General features: G+C 34.7%; 1 protein-coding gene and 1 long non-coding RNA gene across 2 annotated transcripts; both read right to left on the reverse strand.

Annotated features, from left to right (window-relative positions):
• Positions 1-8314: 8314 nt before the first annotated feature.
• LOC141842670 (uncharacterized) lies at positions 8315-10731 on the reverse strand. The gene is made up of 5 exons (XR_012602953.1): positions 10555-10731; positions 10388-10463; positions 10209-10302; positions 9783-9866; positions 8315-8468 (listed from the first exon to the last, which is right to left on the reverse strand). It is a non-coding gene; the product is annotated as an uncharacterized LOC141842670 (long non-coding RNA).
• A 5184-nt stretch (positions 10732-15915) lies between these two features.
• Positions 15916-17430, reverse strand: LOC141842678 (F-box/kelch-repeat protein At1g15670-like). The gene has a single exon (XM_074730716.1). It carries the CDS (start codon positions 17168-17170, stop codon positions 16052-16054), a length of 1119 nt encoding a protein of 372 aa, XP_074586817.1. The 5' UTR covers positions 17171-17430; the 3' UTR covers positions 15916-16051.
• Positions 17431-18568: the final 1138 nt, after the last annotated feature.

Raw genomic sequence — 18568 nt, forward strand, 5'->3', positions numbered from 1 at the left:
CATCTTATAACCCTAAGATATTTTTCATGTATTTTCAATGTGAGACTTTGATTGTATCCCGACAGCCGTCACTCTTATATCTAGATTTTTACGTGATATATTTGTATTATGTGGATTGCGAATTATTCACCTTTACTTCTATAACACATCCTCAATGAGTGTATTATATATCATTTACTAAAAAAAAAAAGGGCAGCCCGGTGCACGAAGCTCCCGCCATGCGGGGTTCGGGGAAAGGATCCATTGTACGCAGCCTTACCTTGCCTTTGGCAAGAGGCTGTTTCCAGGATTTGAACCCGTGACCTCTAGGTCACATGACAACAACTTTACCGTTGCGCCAAGGCTCCCCTTCTATTATATATCATTTACTCACTTAATAAAATTATATTGAGTTATCACATAAAGTAAAATTATAATATGGTAATATTGAAAAATAATAAATTAAGGAGAATTGATGAAAATTAATTAAGAAGAAAGTTAATAAAAGATGAATATATGAAAATTATGTTATATGTTGATTTAATTGTATTTTCATGCACGTCTTTATTATTTTCATTTTGCTTGTGTGCTCACTCTCATTTTCTTTTAACCTTTAAGTTAAGTGCTAAGATTTGTATGTAATATTAGTGGAGTTATTTTAGAAGTATGTATGTTACCATTTTAATTAATTTTTATTTATATATTTTATTTTGACATTATTACAATTCATATGCAAAAAACCGAAGTTAATGTCGCGGCAAGCCTAGTAATTCATGGTGAATGCGGGACTGACGTGATCGCATGGTTATCAAAGCTTAATTTTAGTGGTGCATGAGCATGTGGCAAAGACTTACGGGGAGCTATTCGGTGTATATGCATATTCAATGGAATTTCTAAAGGGACCTTGTGTATTTCTTGATAAAGTTCTTGAATTTGTTCTAACTCATTAAAAGCACATTTGATTGTACCTTGTAATCACTATAATCATTATAATACGATATCAACGATACATATTAAAAAGTACATTATTAATATATTTATGATGTATATATTTATGTACGTTATTAATATTATTATAGCTGATATAAACGATGATGTATAAAAAAATATAGTGTAAATAAATATTTCTGACATACAAAAATAAAAACAAACGTTGTTAAAATTTAATATTAACAGCGCACTTTATCCTAAATCGCGCCGTTTCACTTTTTTTCGCGGTGAGCGCCTTTCACTTTTTTTTTTTTCTCTCTGCTCGAGCCCTCATAACACCCTTTCATTGCTGTGGTGTTCTTGGTCCTTCAACAACCAAACCCTCGATAGGTGTTCTTGGTCCTTCAACAACTCGCCAAACCCTCGGTGTCGAGATATGGCCCCTTATCCACATTTTACAACAGGGGTTGCCTGGAAACGAGCGGCAGAAAGAAGGTAACAATAACAGCGGCGACAACGGCCAAGGAAAAGCGATCGCCTCATTGAGGAATGAACACGGTGGCGACGTCTCGGTCTCGACGATGGTCCACCCATTCGCTGCGACCTCCTCCTCAATCTGCCTCTCCCAGGGCCAAGCACGACTCCAAAATCCTATCTTTCGCCCCCGCTTTTGTCATATTAGGAGGCCATTGAGATCTGCCCGCGGAGAGCTGCAAACCTCGGAACCCGACGATGACAACGTCGACACTCTATAAGGACACATCGGGTCTCTGTTCACGACCGTGAGCGTGGCGTTGTCCACGAATTCCTTGTGCCAGAGGTAACCCTCATCTCTGGCTTTAATTAAAAAAATTAAATCTTAAATTCAAATCAATTTGAATCCAACCCGAATTCAATTCAATCCAAAACTTTCAACCCAAACCTGATTCAAATTTAAAAATCCTTCAACTTGAATTCGATAATTTTCAAATCGACTCAGGTTGCATTGACGGCTTGAATTCATTTTTGACCCCCTAATTGCATATCTATTTTGAAATCAGGACCGATACATACCTGCACACGGCGGAGGCGCAGAACAAATCCCTCCCCTTTGCTTGCAGGCACGGTAATCAATTTGTGGCCTTTCCACATACCTTTTTTTTTTTGTTTGGCTCTGTGAATACCATCTTTGCCTTTAAGTTGTTCAACCAAATGATTGAACTACGTGTAGGATATTACTTAACATTTAAACTATTCACCGTGTATTCGGTTGCAACTATTCGAATCTAAACGTTGGAAGCTATAGAATAATCTTGCATGATCAATATCATTTACTATTTTCTGAATCCTATAAATTTCACACAAATAGGGTATATTAGTGATTGGGATTGCATAATCCATACTTTGAATCGGCTATGCATTTGTTGTCAAAATATTTTAGAATATGGGACGTGATATTTTCCTTTGGTCATTCAACTTGGTTTCTTATGATCATTCTGATATCAAACTTCTTGATAGACAAGGTAGATAAGCATGTAAAGGAAAAAAAAGATTTCACTGTCAAATTGTAAAGATTAATTATTCCTGATTGATTTAAATTGCAGCTAAGAGGTTTTGAGCCAATTAAAGGTATTGTAGCAAATCCTTTACCATTTGACATTGAACGAGACCTTATTACTGCTACAATGAAGAAGAAAAGAGCACAAATGCTGAAGTTTTATCAAGAAAATTTGACAACATAGTTGTGTTCAGCTACATACATGATGAGTTGATACTACAACATACTATTTTCATACGCAGTCATGAATATTTAGCTTTAATTTTTTATGTGTGCAATCAGATATCAACAAACTTTATCAAAATAATTTAGCAGAAGGCAAAAAATATGCCTGAATTATTAATTGCATCCTTCAAACTTAGAATCTCTTAGCTTGAGAATGATGTATGTTGTTGGTGTTTAGTTTACTCCTTTTTACTATGTCAATAAATGTTTATGAAACCAGTGTTCCAAACCTTTAATAAATCTCTCAACTTAAATTTCTATTTAATTGCATCCTTTAATAATCTATTATTATGATTTACTTAGATGACTGAATTTACTTAACTGATCAAGACTAGTTATGTATGATAAGTTAATAGTAATTAATTCATCTAAATTTATAAAACCTATCTATTCGCCTACAACTCACCATGTGAAACTAAATTGAGGTGTTATAATATCTCTTTTGACTCGAGGCTTGACGTGCCATTAAGGCCCAAACTCTCAACTTATAGGTAGCATGTGAGGTCAATTGGTGGCTACACCATCACACAATCTCACTGTCTGAAACTAAATTAAGGTGTTACAATATTATTATAACTTTCTTAGAATAGAGAACTAATCTATTAACTTAATTATCAGATTCAACCACTAGCTTAAAATCTGTAATCCAAAACTAATAATAGCTAACTCATTTAAAATTACAGAGTTCATGTATTAATAATAGTTAACTCACAACTAACCTTTGGCTTTCGTGTGCATGTGTTATTGTAACTTGACGCCTGGTGTTCAAAGGGCTATGCAAAGAGTTAAAAGAGACAAGGTATGTGATTGCTCTTCAGTATCATTTTTACCTAAACTGAATTCCCCATCTTTTAATACAATGGTGTGCACAACTGTCAATTGCTAGACACTGTTTTATTACCTCATAATGATTTGTCATCTATTAATCATTTGTGATCCCTTTTAAACAATTCTCTATTGATTGGATTTAGATCTTAGCTTCGGTCAAATCAGATGAAATTGTTGGTTTTCTTCTTGTTTTTATTTTGGTATATGTACTTATGCAAGTGTCAATCTGCTATCCAATGACCTCCTTTCTCCGAAATTTGTTAGTACATTAGACTTGAAATATAATTCATTTGAACCAATAAAGTACTAATAACATTTATATGAACAAGTTCTTAGTATTTTATGTCTCTAGGATTTACTCTCTTTTTTCTGCAATAGGTATGGACAGATTTGGCTTTCTAAAAAATTCAGTGTAGGAGCAGCAGACTTGTCTTTCTCCAAAATTATGACAATATATTGAATGTAGAGCAATACACTAGTGAACAAAATGAATCTCTATAATCGACATAAAAAACCACATCATGAAAAAACTGATAGAACAGACTAGGTTCAATAGGACAATAAGGGAACACTACCGATTGAAAGCAACCAAAAAGAAACATAGAATTGGAATCGAAGATCATTCTTCTAGATAAATCATTTGTTTGGTATTTGACAGGTTATGGAAAAAAATTCAATGTCAAAAATTATAAATTTATGAATACATCAAAACCAAGGAAGTTGCTGGAAACTTTTGAGAAATACTAATCATCACCATTAAGAAGTTGTTAGAACTTTTAAAAAATACTAATCATCACCATTAAGCCATGTTTGCCACAACTATTTGAAGTCTCCTAACTTTAGAGCAATACCAATTCCTACCAAAACGTAACCCCCCTATCAGAAAGATTTTAAAAAATTAATCATTTTGGAATCCTTTTTTGGGTTTTTTCTATGATCTTAACAGAAGAGGAACTATCAATGTAATTTTTTAATCCCAAGTACATTAATGAGATATTTTCTTTTGGTGACAAATTTGTTTCTTGATTGTTAAATATTTCAATGGAAAATCATCATGTTTAAAACATGTGGTGTTGGATTTGCATATGGTACTAGATTTTTAAATCCACTACCACATCACATCGGTGTTGATTTTTAAAAATCAGCACCACAGTGTTAAATTTTAATTTATTTGGTCTTTGCTTACCTCTACTTGTTATTTATAGAAAAAAATAGAAGAATGCCCCCGAATCTCAAAACACAACTAACATTGTTGAAGATGCAATTAGCCTTGTATTTGGCAAGGAAGCTCAAGGTAGAGTGCGCGGAATGAGCTTTGGAGTTACACCATCGAAAGTTGAGCTTTTGTGCAATAAAATGGAACTATCAAACAACTTCAAAGTATATTGCATAATCTATAACAAGAAATGCAAGAAAGGAATACGTTTATTAAGAAGAGAATTCCAAAATCAATATTCATGAAATTTTTATTACTTTATTAAAAAAATTTCTCTTATCAGATAATGGAGAATTGACATTAATTAGTTTTTATGTGATATCTTATTATTTTGTTTAAATGTGGTGTTGATGGTTGAATGTGGTATGATAATTGTTTGATTTTCAATTTTTTGTTCCATGTTTTGTTCATGATATTAATACACAACATTAATAACACACTCTACATGTCATGAATAAATCTAACTGCAGCGCACAACACACACCTTGTGAATAATCTTAACACAAATACATTATAACAACACACTTTGTATGTCATGAAAAATCTTAATTGCAATGCACACCGCGCTGTGAATAATTTTAACATAAACACCTCATTAACAACACACTTTATATGTGGTGAATAATCTTAACTGTAAAGTGCATCGCACGCTGTCGATATCTTTTGACTTTTAATGGCTTCTAGTTGTGCATTGTGTGATGCATGTTGGGAAAGTATAATAACACGTTATCAAAAAATTAAATTTGTTATTATGTATCATCCACCTTTACTTCTACGACACATCCTTGATAGGTGTATTGCATGTCGTTCACCCATTTAATAAAATTATATTGATTTGTCAGATAAAGTACTATAATATGATAATATTGAAAAATGAGAAATTAAGGAGAACCAATGAAAATTAATTTAGAAGAAAACAAAAGACCAACGATATGGAAATATAACAAGCAAATTATGTTATTCTTCACATTGATTGTATTTTCATGCACACTTTTTTTATCTCCATTTTGCATCGTATGCTCACTCTCCTTTTTTTTTTTTTGACCTTCAAGTTAATTACTGAAATTTGTATATAATATTAGTGGAGTTATTTCAGAGATATGTATGTAGTTAGTTTAGTTAGTTTTTGTCTATGTATTTTGTACTGACATTGTTAAGGGGAGCCTTGGCGCAACGGTAAGGTTGCTGCCATGTGACCTAGAGGTCACGGGTTCAAATCCTGGAAACAGCCTCTTGCCAAAGGCAAGGTAAGGCTGCGTACAATGGATCCTTTCCCCGGACCCCGCATGGCGGGAGTTTCGTGCACCGGGCTGCCCTTTATTGTTACAGTTCACGCGCGAAGAGTAAAACTAGCGTCGCAACAAGCCTAGCTCGTACAAGGTATGACCACAAGGTATAGAGCTTAGGTTTAGTGGTGTGCTAGAGCATGTAGAGTTAGAGCTATTCGGTGCATATGCATATTCAGTGGAATTTGTTAATGGACCTTGTGTATTTCTTGATAAGGTTCTTGAATTTGTTCTAGACTCTTGAATTTGTTCTAGACTCATTGACTTATCCACGATGAATGGGAATATAGAATGTTATTGTATATGTTTAACGTTTTTCTTGTCTAGGGGCCAAAAGAAAAAAAAAAGATTTGTGATTGGGTTATGTTGCGAGTTTGTCTAATTGAGTAGAACACATTGCTACAAATGGCATCCTATGTTTTGGGTTGTAGGCCATGTCGATCTAAGCCTTAGCCACTTTACTACTTGTCTTCAATCCCTTCATAAGGTTTAAGAGGTGTGATGACTAGAGGTCAAAGTAATCAACCATTCTCCTTTCATGACTACACAGACTCTAAGTCTGGGATTAGCCTATAAATCAATGTGTAATTTAATCTGTATTCAACAACTAATTTAGTAATAATGGTTTGTTGTTCTTGAAGTAAATTGAACTTGGTGTCATGGAATTATCTAAAATTAGTGTTGTTGTTGAAGTTCACCTTTTTGAATATGTACATATATAAAAACATGGGTTCGATCGATATGCATGTAGCTAATTCAGTTAGTTTTTATTTATATATTTTGCTCTGACATTGTTACAGTTTACGCTTGAAGAGCGAAGCTAACATCGAGGTAAGCCTAGCTTGTACGGGACGTGACAATCATCATTCTAAAAGATGATGTAGTTATTTATACAATAATCAACCTTTTTACAGGTAAATCTAAATCCCTAACAAATTTCTTTGTACTATTAGTCATTATGTTATCAATAAGGAGCAACTCTGATATCAATTGACAAATGTCATCATAACATTATTCTGAGAAATGGTAATCTACCTTGATGTTCAATAGCTTTGCAATAATTGATATTAGAATGAAAAGAAGGAATGTCTTTCCAAATTTGTCTTTTACTAGTTTTTAACATATCATATAGTTTTTGGACAGCAAGTGTTGGTATTTCATCTATGTTCAAATAACCAAGCGCACTCACGCATCATAAATCATTGATTACATTGTATTGTTATTAAATGTTCCTCTTGAGCAATAGATGCAGATGGCGAAGCAATAGAATGTCTAATTGATTCATTCAAATAAAGCTCTCCATGATAGTACTAGTTATAATAATTTTAAATAAAATCATATTTACCTAGATGTACTTTGGCAGTAACTTCATAACGGAAAGTTGTATTTCTATATTTGTGTGGAGAACATGGACAACTTAACTTGTCACCATCCATACAGTTTGGATGACATTTAATGAAATTCATAAACTTTTCAATTCTATCAAAATATTCATTAATTATATATTCAAGTTTTATTCATATTCATTGTAACATAAGGAGAATAAAATTGCAACATTATTAACCGATCGAGTAAAGATAAACATCATATTGTTATACTTAATTAAATCATTACAATCTAATTAATGATATACATATTGAAATGACTATACATATTAATTTAATTAATCCAAAAAACGCATATTAAAAATTCTAATGATATATATTAAGAAAAACTAAATAACAATTGGAGTTATAAACATGATAAAAACAACAATAATTGGAGTTATATAGCAAAAGGCAGTGCACAATGAAGGTTGTCTTTAAATACTCTAAGAACGAATCAAATAGAGAAATATATCTGCGCAAATAGTATTATGAAAGTTATGTATCGGAAAAAAAATAAAATGTCTGAATTCCCAAAAGAATTTTGGTATTTTTTATCAAAAAAAAAAAATCTCATTCCTATCCCTACCGCTTGACAAAGCTGCACGCACTCCTGACTCGAGATGCATTCGTGCCCGACCTCGCGAATATGCTGCGGAGCTCGCGAGGCTAGGCTCGGCCGCTAACTCGCTCGTGGCCTCACTGTTACGCCCTGGGAGACGGTTTTTCGAGAAATTTCGGCAGCATTTCCCCTGTAACAATTGACTTTCCCTGAATACAAACAATATATATAGAATCCATAACATGCTATGGATATATATAGATAACAGAAAATGAAATGAAACGACAAAGTGACCAACATGACCACTAATAGTATCATCAAGTCTAATATAACAACCACGCATGCATATCAGATCCATCCATAAATCCGTATAGGTAACTCATAACGGAAATCAAAAATATTGAATTAGCGGAAAACCAAGTACTAAAGGGAAAACACATCCAGAAGTCCAACATGTCCAAATACACGTAAACTGTAAAGTAAATAAATCAAAAAACACAAGGTTCGGGACTAGCAGTGCAACTCTCCAGACGGCATCAACCTGAAACAGACATACAGGTAACACGGGGTGAGTTCCAAAAGAAACCCAGCGGGTATCTAGCAGATATGTGTATAAAAGCTATCATCAGGAATATCATGCTGTACAGTCTACTGAAAGGTAAATAGATATGAAAACTGAACAACAGTAGATCTGTACATACCAGAGTCTGATAATCAAGTGATAAAGTGACAGTAGTCCTAAAACCATTACATAGGTCTCCTGTATATGCATGTCATCCAAGTGCATCAAACAAGTGCAACAATCCCAAACAAATGCAATCAGTGCAGTATGCACATGGTGCAATGCATGTCCTGGTCACCCCTGACGCCAGTCAGATCAGTCACCCCTCTAGTGGTGAGGTCGCGTGGGAAATAAAACCCGTCAGATCACTCAGCCATAGTGGTGAAGTCGCGTGGGTAGGGCTGTGACCTCTGTGCACTCTGTCGTCACTGCTCCTGCGTGACCGAGTGGACAGGATGTCCTCGAGGTGTACACCTATCCTGGTAACCCAAATCATAAGTGGGCGAGCAAGCTCTCATCTCCTGGTCACAATGACAGAGGAAGGATCCCTGTATGCTACCACGCTACGAAATCACTATCCTGTGTGGTCTAGCGGAGCTCCTGTCAGGGCAAGTATGCACCAACCTAAAGGTTCCACTAACCAATGAGTGGAGTGTGTGTGTGTAAATCATATAAGAGTGACGAGCTCAAACTGTGCTACCACTATAATAGGAGCGACTCGACTAAAATAGGAGCAGGAGCAGATGATCACAAGACATGCAATTACACACACCCTTTGGGTTGGTAGCTCGCATGTAACTGACGCCGGACTCAACAACAATGGAATCCCACACGTCAGTTGCAATATATGCAAGCATGATGTATGACACTAATCCATGCATCATATATCCCACTACATATCCATAAGTATGGTTCATGCACCACCTATCCAACTACCGGTCCATGTCATATGCTCCAATAATCAGAATGATATAAGGTCTCACATCCAGCATAAACACCGATACAGAGTAAGATAAACCAAGCTAAAGCATATGAACATGTATCAGGTGGTGTCAAATAACAATAAGGATCGGATAACCAAACATGGCACATGAATCAGATGATAGCAAGATAAATGACTAACTGATATCCACAATATGAATAAGTATCTGATACTATCAAATAGCAATAAGGACTGATGTAAAAAGTAGATCAAAGTATCAAGTGAAGAAACTACGAACAGAAACATGATTTACTGATAGCTAGCAGTTACACATATCGTAAAGACCTATCTATAAGGATAAGTCAAGGTACCCGCTTTCAGATTTGTCGCGTATAATCGCAGAGAATCCGCGTCTGATACTATCCACAATCGATCAAATCGAATCAATCAAAGTCCTGCAGTTACAATCACTGCCCATAAATATCAATGCATATAACAAAATTAAAAGAAAACCCTAACTGAGTCCAGGGTTAATCCAACCATCCTGAATTTAAATTCCAAGCCCTATCAATATAAATCACCTGATCAAACCTTAAATAACATAACATCCTCAAACCCAACCAAGCACTCGAATCAATGTCCTAGGGTTAGGATTAACTTACACAAGTCCACAATTGCCAATCAACAAAATGGAACAAACAGTAACTCTGTTCCAACACACCCTAACATCACACAACCCGTCTACAATTCTATTGCTTATCAAGATTAATCCAAATATCATCCACAAGAAGTCTTACCTCTAATCAGCTGTGCCCTAATTCCCAAACTTTGATGTAATTCCTTTTTCTAGCGCCACCAACCAAACCTCAGCCGTTCAGCTCACTTTACGAACTGTGGAAGAAAACCAGCAAGATCCAAAGAACTCAAAGGAATCCAACAATTTCAACTAAAATCGGAACAAGGACACCTATCTTACCTTTGTTCCCCTTCCTTTTCTCTTCCCTTGCAACCGAAGTTTCCTCAAGCACTGATCGGCAACCCACTTTACCGAACTGTGGGAATGAAACCATCAAGATCCAACAAATGGAAAGCCATCCAACTCAAGAACCGATCACAAACTCGAAATCTAACTAAAACCCTTACCGATTCGGCTTCTTCCCTTTCGGTTTGATCTGCCTCTGCTTGCCGGTGCACCTCCGCTCGATCAACGACCAGCCAATCCCAGCTCCGATCGCCGACGATCCTCTTCAAATCTAGCACCGGTGTCGGCAGCTCCTTCAGTTGGCGTCGGCGGAGAAAGGAGGAAGGGAGGCGTTTGGAAGAGGAAGCCCAGCGAGCTCGCGATCGGAGAACCCACTATAGCTTTCTTATAGGATGGTTTAGCTTAACGGGTTTAGATCCAATAACCCATTACTTCATCCACTAACCCAAACCAGCCTAACCCAACTGATCTGGTCGAGCCAGCTTAAATCAGTCGAACCCAAACAGAACTCAATTTGACATGAATTGGTACTGTAGCAAACCAATTCAAGTTTGGTTCGCTTGATTCAGGGGTCAAACGACCTCCGATTTGGTCCAAACAAGTTTTGTTTGGTTCGTCTCCGCGAGACGAATCTTTTCGTATCCATGTTGAATTTTTTTTTCCGGTATCTTACACTCACTACCTAGTCTCAAGCATCTGGGGAGGTCACAAGGCCGGGCGGGACCTCGCCGCGAGGCAGGGCGTGACCTCGCCGTGATTGAGGCACCAGCTCGCCTATGGCCTCATAACAATATGGTTGTAAGCACACAGCTAGGTTGTAGACACACACCGAGGTCGGGCACGCGAGGTCGTGCCTCAGCTATCGACAGAGGAGGGGGAGAGTGAAGAGGGAGAGAACCCGATAAGAGAGATCGCTGCCCTACCAGTGAGAGAGATTGAGGAAGAATTTGATGAGCAGTGTGAAAGATCTGGGAAAATTAGAGGACGTTTGGTTTAGTCATTTTCCATTTTCATTTTTTTATTTTCTAGAAGTTACTGTTTGCTTTGTGTTTTTCAATCTCATTTTCAAGAAAATGAGAAGTCATTTTCTAAGAAAATATAAAATAATAAAATAATAAAATATCATTTTCTATAGAGAATGAAAACTGTGATTGAAAAATAGAAAATGAGAAAAGGCGGCTACAGTGCCGCACACCTCCTCATCGCATAATTATTTTAATAAAATAATTTATTAAATTAATAAATATAATTTGATAATTTTATTTTAATAAAATAATTCATTAAAATAATAATTTTAATAAAATAATTTATTAAATTAATAAATATAATTTTTTAATTTTATCTTTTAAAATTTAAAATAAATAAATATATTTTAATAAAATAATTTATTAAAAATAATTATTTCAATAAAATAATTCATTAAATTAATAAATATAATTCCTTAATTTTATTTTTTAAAATTTAAAACAAATTTATATTTATTTAAATAAAATAATTAGTTAAATTAATAAATATAATTTGATAATTTTATTTTAATAAAATAATTCATTAAAAATAATTATTTTAATAAAATAATTCATTAAATTAATAAATATAATTTTTTAATTTTTTTAAAAAATTTAAAATAAATTTATATATATTAATAAAAATAATTATTTTATTCATTAAATTGATTAATCTAATTCTTTAAGTTTATTTTTTAATTTTAAAATAAATTTATATTTATTTTAATAAAATCATTTATTGAAATAATAAATATATTTTGATAATTTTATTTTAATAAAATAATTCATTAAAAATAATTATTTTAATAAAATAATTCATTAAATTAATAAATATAATTTATTAATTTTATTTTTTAAAATTTAAAAGAAATTTATATATATTAATAAAATAATTTATTAAAATAATTATTTTAATAAAATAATTCATTAAATTAATAAATATAATTCATTAATTTTTTTAAAAAAATTTAAAATAAATTATTTTTTAATTTTATAAATATTTAAATTAAAATTTATTGAATTAATTAATTTGATTTTAATTAGATTTCACGGTGCATTTGAAGTTTTTTAATATTATATTAGAAGGTCAGATTTGATCCCTTTCTAATATGGTTGATCTTTTTCTTGTATGATTTTTCTTTTTCCATGATAAGATGGTATTTTTATTAAAAAAATCTATTTTATTTATAAATTTTTATATTAATAAACCAAATGCATTTTTTAATTTTATTTTCTAGAAAATAAAAAATAGTATATCATACCAAACGTATTTTCTGTTTTCTAAAAACTATATCAGAAAATAGAAAAACAGAAATAGAAAATGAAAAATAGAAAATAGAAAAAAAATTTCAAACCAAACGCCCCCTTACTTTTTAGCAATTGTTTTTTTATTTTCATCTCTAATTTAATTTTTTTTATCATTAATTTAATAATAAAAATTTTATTTAATCATTAATTTATAATTAAAAAATTATTCTGCTGTTAAATAACAATCAAAATTTTATTCCGTAATTCATTTAGCGATCGAAAAAAATTTCATATCTAATTTAGTGATAAATAAATTTTCGATCGTTAAATTAGCAGCGATCGAATTTTATTTGGTTTGTAAACATCGATCGAAATTTTATTCAGTTGTTAGTTTATGATTAAAAATTTTATTTGATCGTTAATTTAGTGATCGAAAATTTATTTTATCACTAATTAAAATTTAAAATTTTATTCAATCATTAATTCGATCATTAATCAGATATTTTGTATTTATGATCAATCATAAATTGAGCGCTCTTATTATTCAAGTCCCAAATTAATATTAAGAGAATAGTTCATTTCTATTTTTTTACTAAGAATAGATTTTATCTTGTACATTAATATTTCTAATTATTTATTTTATTATATTTACAATATAGCAAGAAGTTTTGACATTATGTTATTTTTGTCATTACTCAGTCAAAAAAATCATAAATAGGATTTTATTAATTACAAAAAATTAAGATCTAATCATATATAAACATCATTGAATGCTCTACTTGATGATGGAAATTATTAGAAATTCAAAATTAATCATATTTCAGTGCTACATAATCAAATTATATAAAGTACTTTAATTCCAATAATAATAACGCTTTTTAATTACAAACAAATTTAGATTATTATATTTAAATAAACCTCTTATTAATAACACTTATATACAATATATAAAGTAAAATAATAATTCAGAAATTTTTAATATTTATAAAGTATTAATATACCTTGGCTAAGGGCTAAGGCTGAACACCTATCATGATATCCATGATACATGTGTGGATGGTTAGGAATAATATTTTTGAAAAGGAATAATTGGATATCGAGAAGTTTTTTTTAAGAATGTGCAATTATATGTATATCGATCTTTGAGTATCTATAATGATAGATAATATGAAAAATTGTAGCATGATGTAGCATACTATCAGTTATAACATGTAATAGATCCATGCATTGAATGTGTCATGCTAAACAGTTACCTATATTTTGTTGATTTATTTACGATATATCCCAAAAAAAACTAGCACAGTAAAAAATATTATCGAAAAAAATTCAATAAGAAACTATTTGTTTATGGGGTATATCCCAACACATAATTCTATATAAACATCAATTGATGCATTGAGTTACCAAGGTGGTTGATAGCATAGGATTGATTATGCTTCTCAGCAAGGTTAATAAGGGTTCAAATCTCAGCAAAAGATAATTAATAATTTTATGTACAAAGAACTGCAATTTCTCAATGATTGATTTCATCACAAATCAATTAATCACTATAATAATAATAATAATAATAATAATAATAATAATAATAATAGTGGTAAATCTATAATAATACCTCCTCACAAATCTATAATAATAATAATAATAATAATAATAATAATAAAGTGAATCTCAATCATTTGTATAATGTCTTGAATATATATGTATAGGTAAGGTTGTACATCTTGCACTGTTGTGTATTGATGCTCCTATGTTGGCTTGCACATATCTATTTGATTGATCGCTGAATATATCGACCGATGACTAGTTCTAGCAATTGATTGATCGATGGCAGTGGCACGAAGGATGCTGCAGAACATAGGGAATCAACAACTATCTCAAGCAACCCAACAGGAGAAGTGAAGTGTGTAGTCTAGTAAAGTTAGTCATCTCCAAAGCTGAAGCTTAAGATAACAGTGAAGATTTGTTGGAGATAGAGAGAGTAACTAGGAAAATTGGAATTTGAAGTTAGAGTCTTGCTGGAGGTCGATCATTTTAGAAGTGTAAATGAAAGTAGTTTGCCTTTCCTTCTATGTTGTCCATTGGCCCCTGACATTGATGATCTCTGACCCTCTCCTCCCTTCTTTTCATATGGATTGGTCTCCTATGAACCCCAGGCCTCTTCTTGCGATGGCGGCGATGAAGGCTTACATTATATGCTCATCAAAGTATTGGTGGAAGGCACTGATGGCATACAAGATAACCAAGCTCACGGTGAAGGAGATTGTGGACACGGTATGCCCAAGTTTGATGACATACAAGACAACCAAGTTTGATCTTCTCTTTAGAAATTAGTACAAAGATTGGTGGATGCTCTTATTGATGACCTTGCGCCTATTAAAAGGTATAATTTCATTATTGTGACTAGTTTTGTATGCACAATTGACAAAAAAGAAAAAGAACCTTGAGATAATAATCAAAGATCAGAAATTAGATTTTTGGAGAGTTTGCTATGTAATTAGTCAAATGCTTAAAAGCACTAAAAGGTACATGCTCAATCCCCTTAGCAAATGATAATTATTTCCAAACAATTTTTAGCTTGTAGTTGCAAGAAAGAAACAGTAAGTAACCACTTTTTCCCTCATTTTATTTTGATCATTTTTGCTAAGTTATATATTTTCATGTGCAGAATGGTGATTCTGAATATTTCCTGTGGATTGATCCTTCAAAGTCTAATAGCGCAAAAGTAGTGATTCTTAGATTGTCGAGGAGAATGTCCGAATTGCAGCTCAAGGGAGAAAAGATTATGGATGACACTGATACTCAGGGATTGTTTGGGATTATTTTCATCAGGAAGAATGCCAACACTGATACTAGTCTTTTGGAGTTACTTTTTTGGTCATTTTTGTGTTACTGTTGTGATTAATGTATTCTTGCAAGGACCTGTTAATGTATCCTTGATGCTCTGTGGAGAGATGACCAGAAGTAGAACCAAAGTGATGATGGAGCCTTGACGATAAGTAGGATAATGATCTGCCTCAAGAAGAAGAGGAAGTAGGTTCTCCATCCAAGAGGTTTGCCCATGCTATGGACATGAATATGTTTGAGGCTTTTCTTTGTTAGCATGAAAAATGTGTGAAAATATTTTATCTTCGGCATCTCCCTTAGCAGATAGAGACTCCTTTGGCCACGCAATTCCAATGATCTACCAGTACTAACAGGCATAGAGGAAGAAGGGCACAGCAAGAGTGATTTCTCGGACAAAGGATCAGAAAAAACTGTCTTGATGGCCGATTAAAAGTAGCAAAATCTCCACTCAATATTGGTTAATATGCAAGCAAAATTCACATATTTACTCTTCTTCACAGAGCTGTAACAGGAGCAAAAACAGAGACCTTGCTCCAACTCCAGTTTGGTGGTGGATTTTTAACTACACTAGGAAGCTGCAGGAAGCCTGGACATGGCCCGAGTACTCACTCGGCACGGCGACCTCGCGCCATGTCTTCGTCCCCTTGTCATCCTCACCGTCCATGTCCAAAACGTACGCCACCAGGGCCCGGCGGTGGGCCCCTGAGCCGAGCACCATCAGCCCCCCTTCCCACGCCACCATCTGCAGTGTCGCCGTCACCTCCCGCGGCAGCTCCGCCACCCTCCGCCACCCCCCTCCGCTGCCTTCCTCCAACATCTCCACTTCCCTTCCTTCCCGGCACATGTAGATCTTCCCTTTCTCGGCCACCACGGACATCCGCAGGCTCGCCGCCTCCTCCAGCGCTGGCTTCCGTTCCGCGGCCCACCGCCAGGTGGCCACGTCGAATGCCTCGGCGGTCCGCGAGAACTGACCCTGCGCCTCCGTGGGGTAGCCCCCGAGGACGCGGAAGGCGCCGCCGGCGAAGAACCCCCTGCACTCGTCGCGCGGCCGCGTCATGTCCGGCAGCTGCACCCACGCGTCCGCCGCCACGTCGTAGGCCAGGGCGGAGCGCAGCGCGTTCTTGCTTTCATCGTGCCCGCCAGCCACGAACACCATCCAACGCCCCTCCGCCTCAGCGGCGGCGCTGGCAAAGAAGGACCGCCGCGGGCCCGGCATCCGCGCGCCGCGGCGCCAGGCCCCGGACACAAGGTCGTAGACGTGGATCTCGTCGGTAGCAGCCCAGGTGCGAGGGTCCCACCCGCCGATCACCACCAGCTCTCTCCCGACGGCGGCCATCTGGCAGAAGAGCGGGAGGCCGTGTGGACGGCGGGGAATCATCGGGGGCGAGGTCCAGACGCCGGCGATCGGTTCGAACAGGGCTATGCGGTAAACAAGAGGGGAAGGGAAGGAGTGCTTGCCGGCGGGGGAGAAGGTGCGGTCGGGCTCAGACTGGACGAGGGCGATGACAGGTCGAGCGAGGCCGGCCGCCTTGCGGAGGCGGTGGAAGGGCGGGGAGGCGACGTCGCGCTTCCAGTGCCTGCAGACGCCCTGGGCGGCGCGGAGGGCATCGAGTGGGAGTCGGATGAGGCACTCACGAGCGACTTCCTCCGGAAGCCCTGGTATGAGCTCGCTCTCAACCATGGCAGACTACAGAGAAAGAAAAATCAATTCTTTGACACAGCAGAACCAGACGACGATGAGAGAAAAGGGCAAAAAAGCACAAGACGATGACGAAAAAGATGAGGAGGAGTTTGATGTTTATAGGCGGAAGATTCAATCAAGAACCAGAGAAGAAGAAATGGCGGCGGCGGGATCAAGAAAAGTGCCCACTGGAATTGAGCTCGATGACGATGACGCTTAGGGTTCTTGTTCTCGTTTCTATCCAATTAGCAATTTGCAAATAACTCTTTTTCCCTTCTCGCTCTTTTTCACGCTTCTGTTTGCTCTTTTTTTAATAAACAAGCAAAAAATAAATAAATCGGGTTGGGTATTTATAATTGGACAAAAGAAACAAGCGCACCGTCCTATTTGATTTTTTATAAAAAAAAATATCTCACGATGAATTATCCAAGGACATCCTATCTGAATTTTCATAAAAAAAAATATTCCACTTCCCCGTTAATCCATCTTTCCACCAATAATCTACGTATTAATTATCTAATTATCTTTTAATATTATTTTTATTATTATTTAAATTCTGAATCAATAAGTATACTATAACACTAACGAAATAGTAACTACTACTACATATATTATATCAATTATAAAATCATAATTACTACAATATTTTTATGTATAATTATCCAACTGTCTTTTAATACTATTTTCATTATTATCTAAATCCTAAATAGGTCAAATGCGTTGTAACAATTACGAAACCGTAGTTGCTATACATATTGTAGCAGCTACGAAACAGTAGTTGTTACATATGTTATGGTAGCTACGATTTCTTAATTATTATAATACATATTTAACTTGTTCAAAAATATTCATATTATAATAGTTACGATTTTGTTACTACTATAACGCTGATTCAATCTTGTTCATCTATCATTCACATTGTAACATCTATAAAACCGTAATTGTTACAACATGGATTTGATTGACTCATCAAATATTCACGTTGTAGCAATTATAAAATCGTAGTTGAACATGTATAGTTGCAGTTCATAACTACTACAATGTGTCAGATCGATTTAAGATTTAAGATTTAAAAGGGAGATTTAGGTGAGAAATAATAATCATAAAAGTGTGGGAGGATAGTCGAATAATTATATGTTGAATGTTCTTTTAATAAAAAATTAAAATGATTGATTTAGAGTTTTTTTTGTTGCCCTGTAACTTGGATTAGAAATTTTATTATAATTACCCAACTGGAGATCGAGAAACAATTGATGATGATTAAGATTTTTGTTTCAGCGAAAATTAGATGGTATCCCTTTTTTTAAAAAATATAAAAGATATTATATATATATATATATATCAAGATTTTATTTTTTATTAAAAAATGAGTAGAAATTAAAGAGCACCTTTCGTCAA

Source organism: Curcuma longa, chromosome 12 (assembly GCF_044706935.1).
Source record: "Curcuma longa cultivar G26 ecotype Majalengka, Jawa Barat chromosome 12, ITB_CL_G26_1.1, whole genome shotgun sequence".
In the NCBI taxonomy this organism is placed as follows: Eukaryota; Viridiplantae; Streptophyta; class Magnoliopsida; order Zingiberales; family Zingiberaceae; genus Curcuma; species Curcuma longa.

Bases quoted from the DNA above. Each gene is read 5' to 3' on its own strand.
- LOC141842678 (XM_074730716.1), bottom strand. From the start codon at position 17,170: ATGGTTGAGAGCGAGCTCATACCAGGGCTTCCGGAGGAAGTCGCTCGT.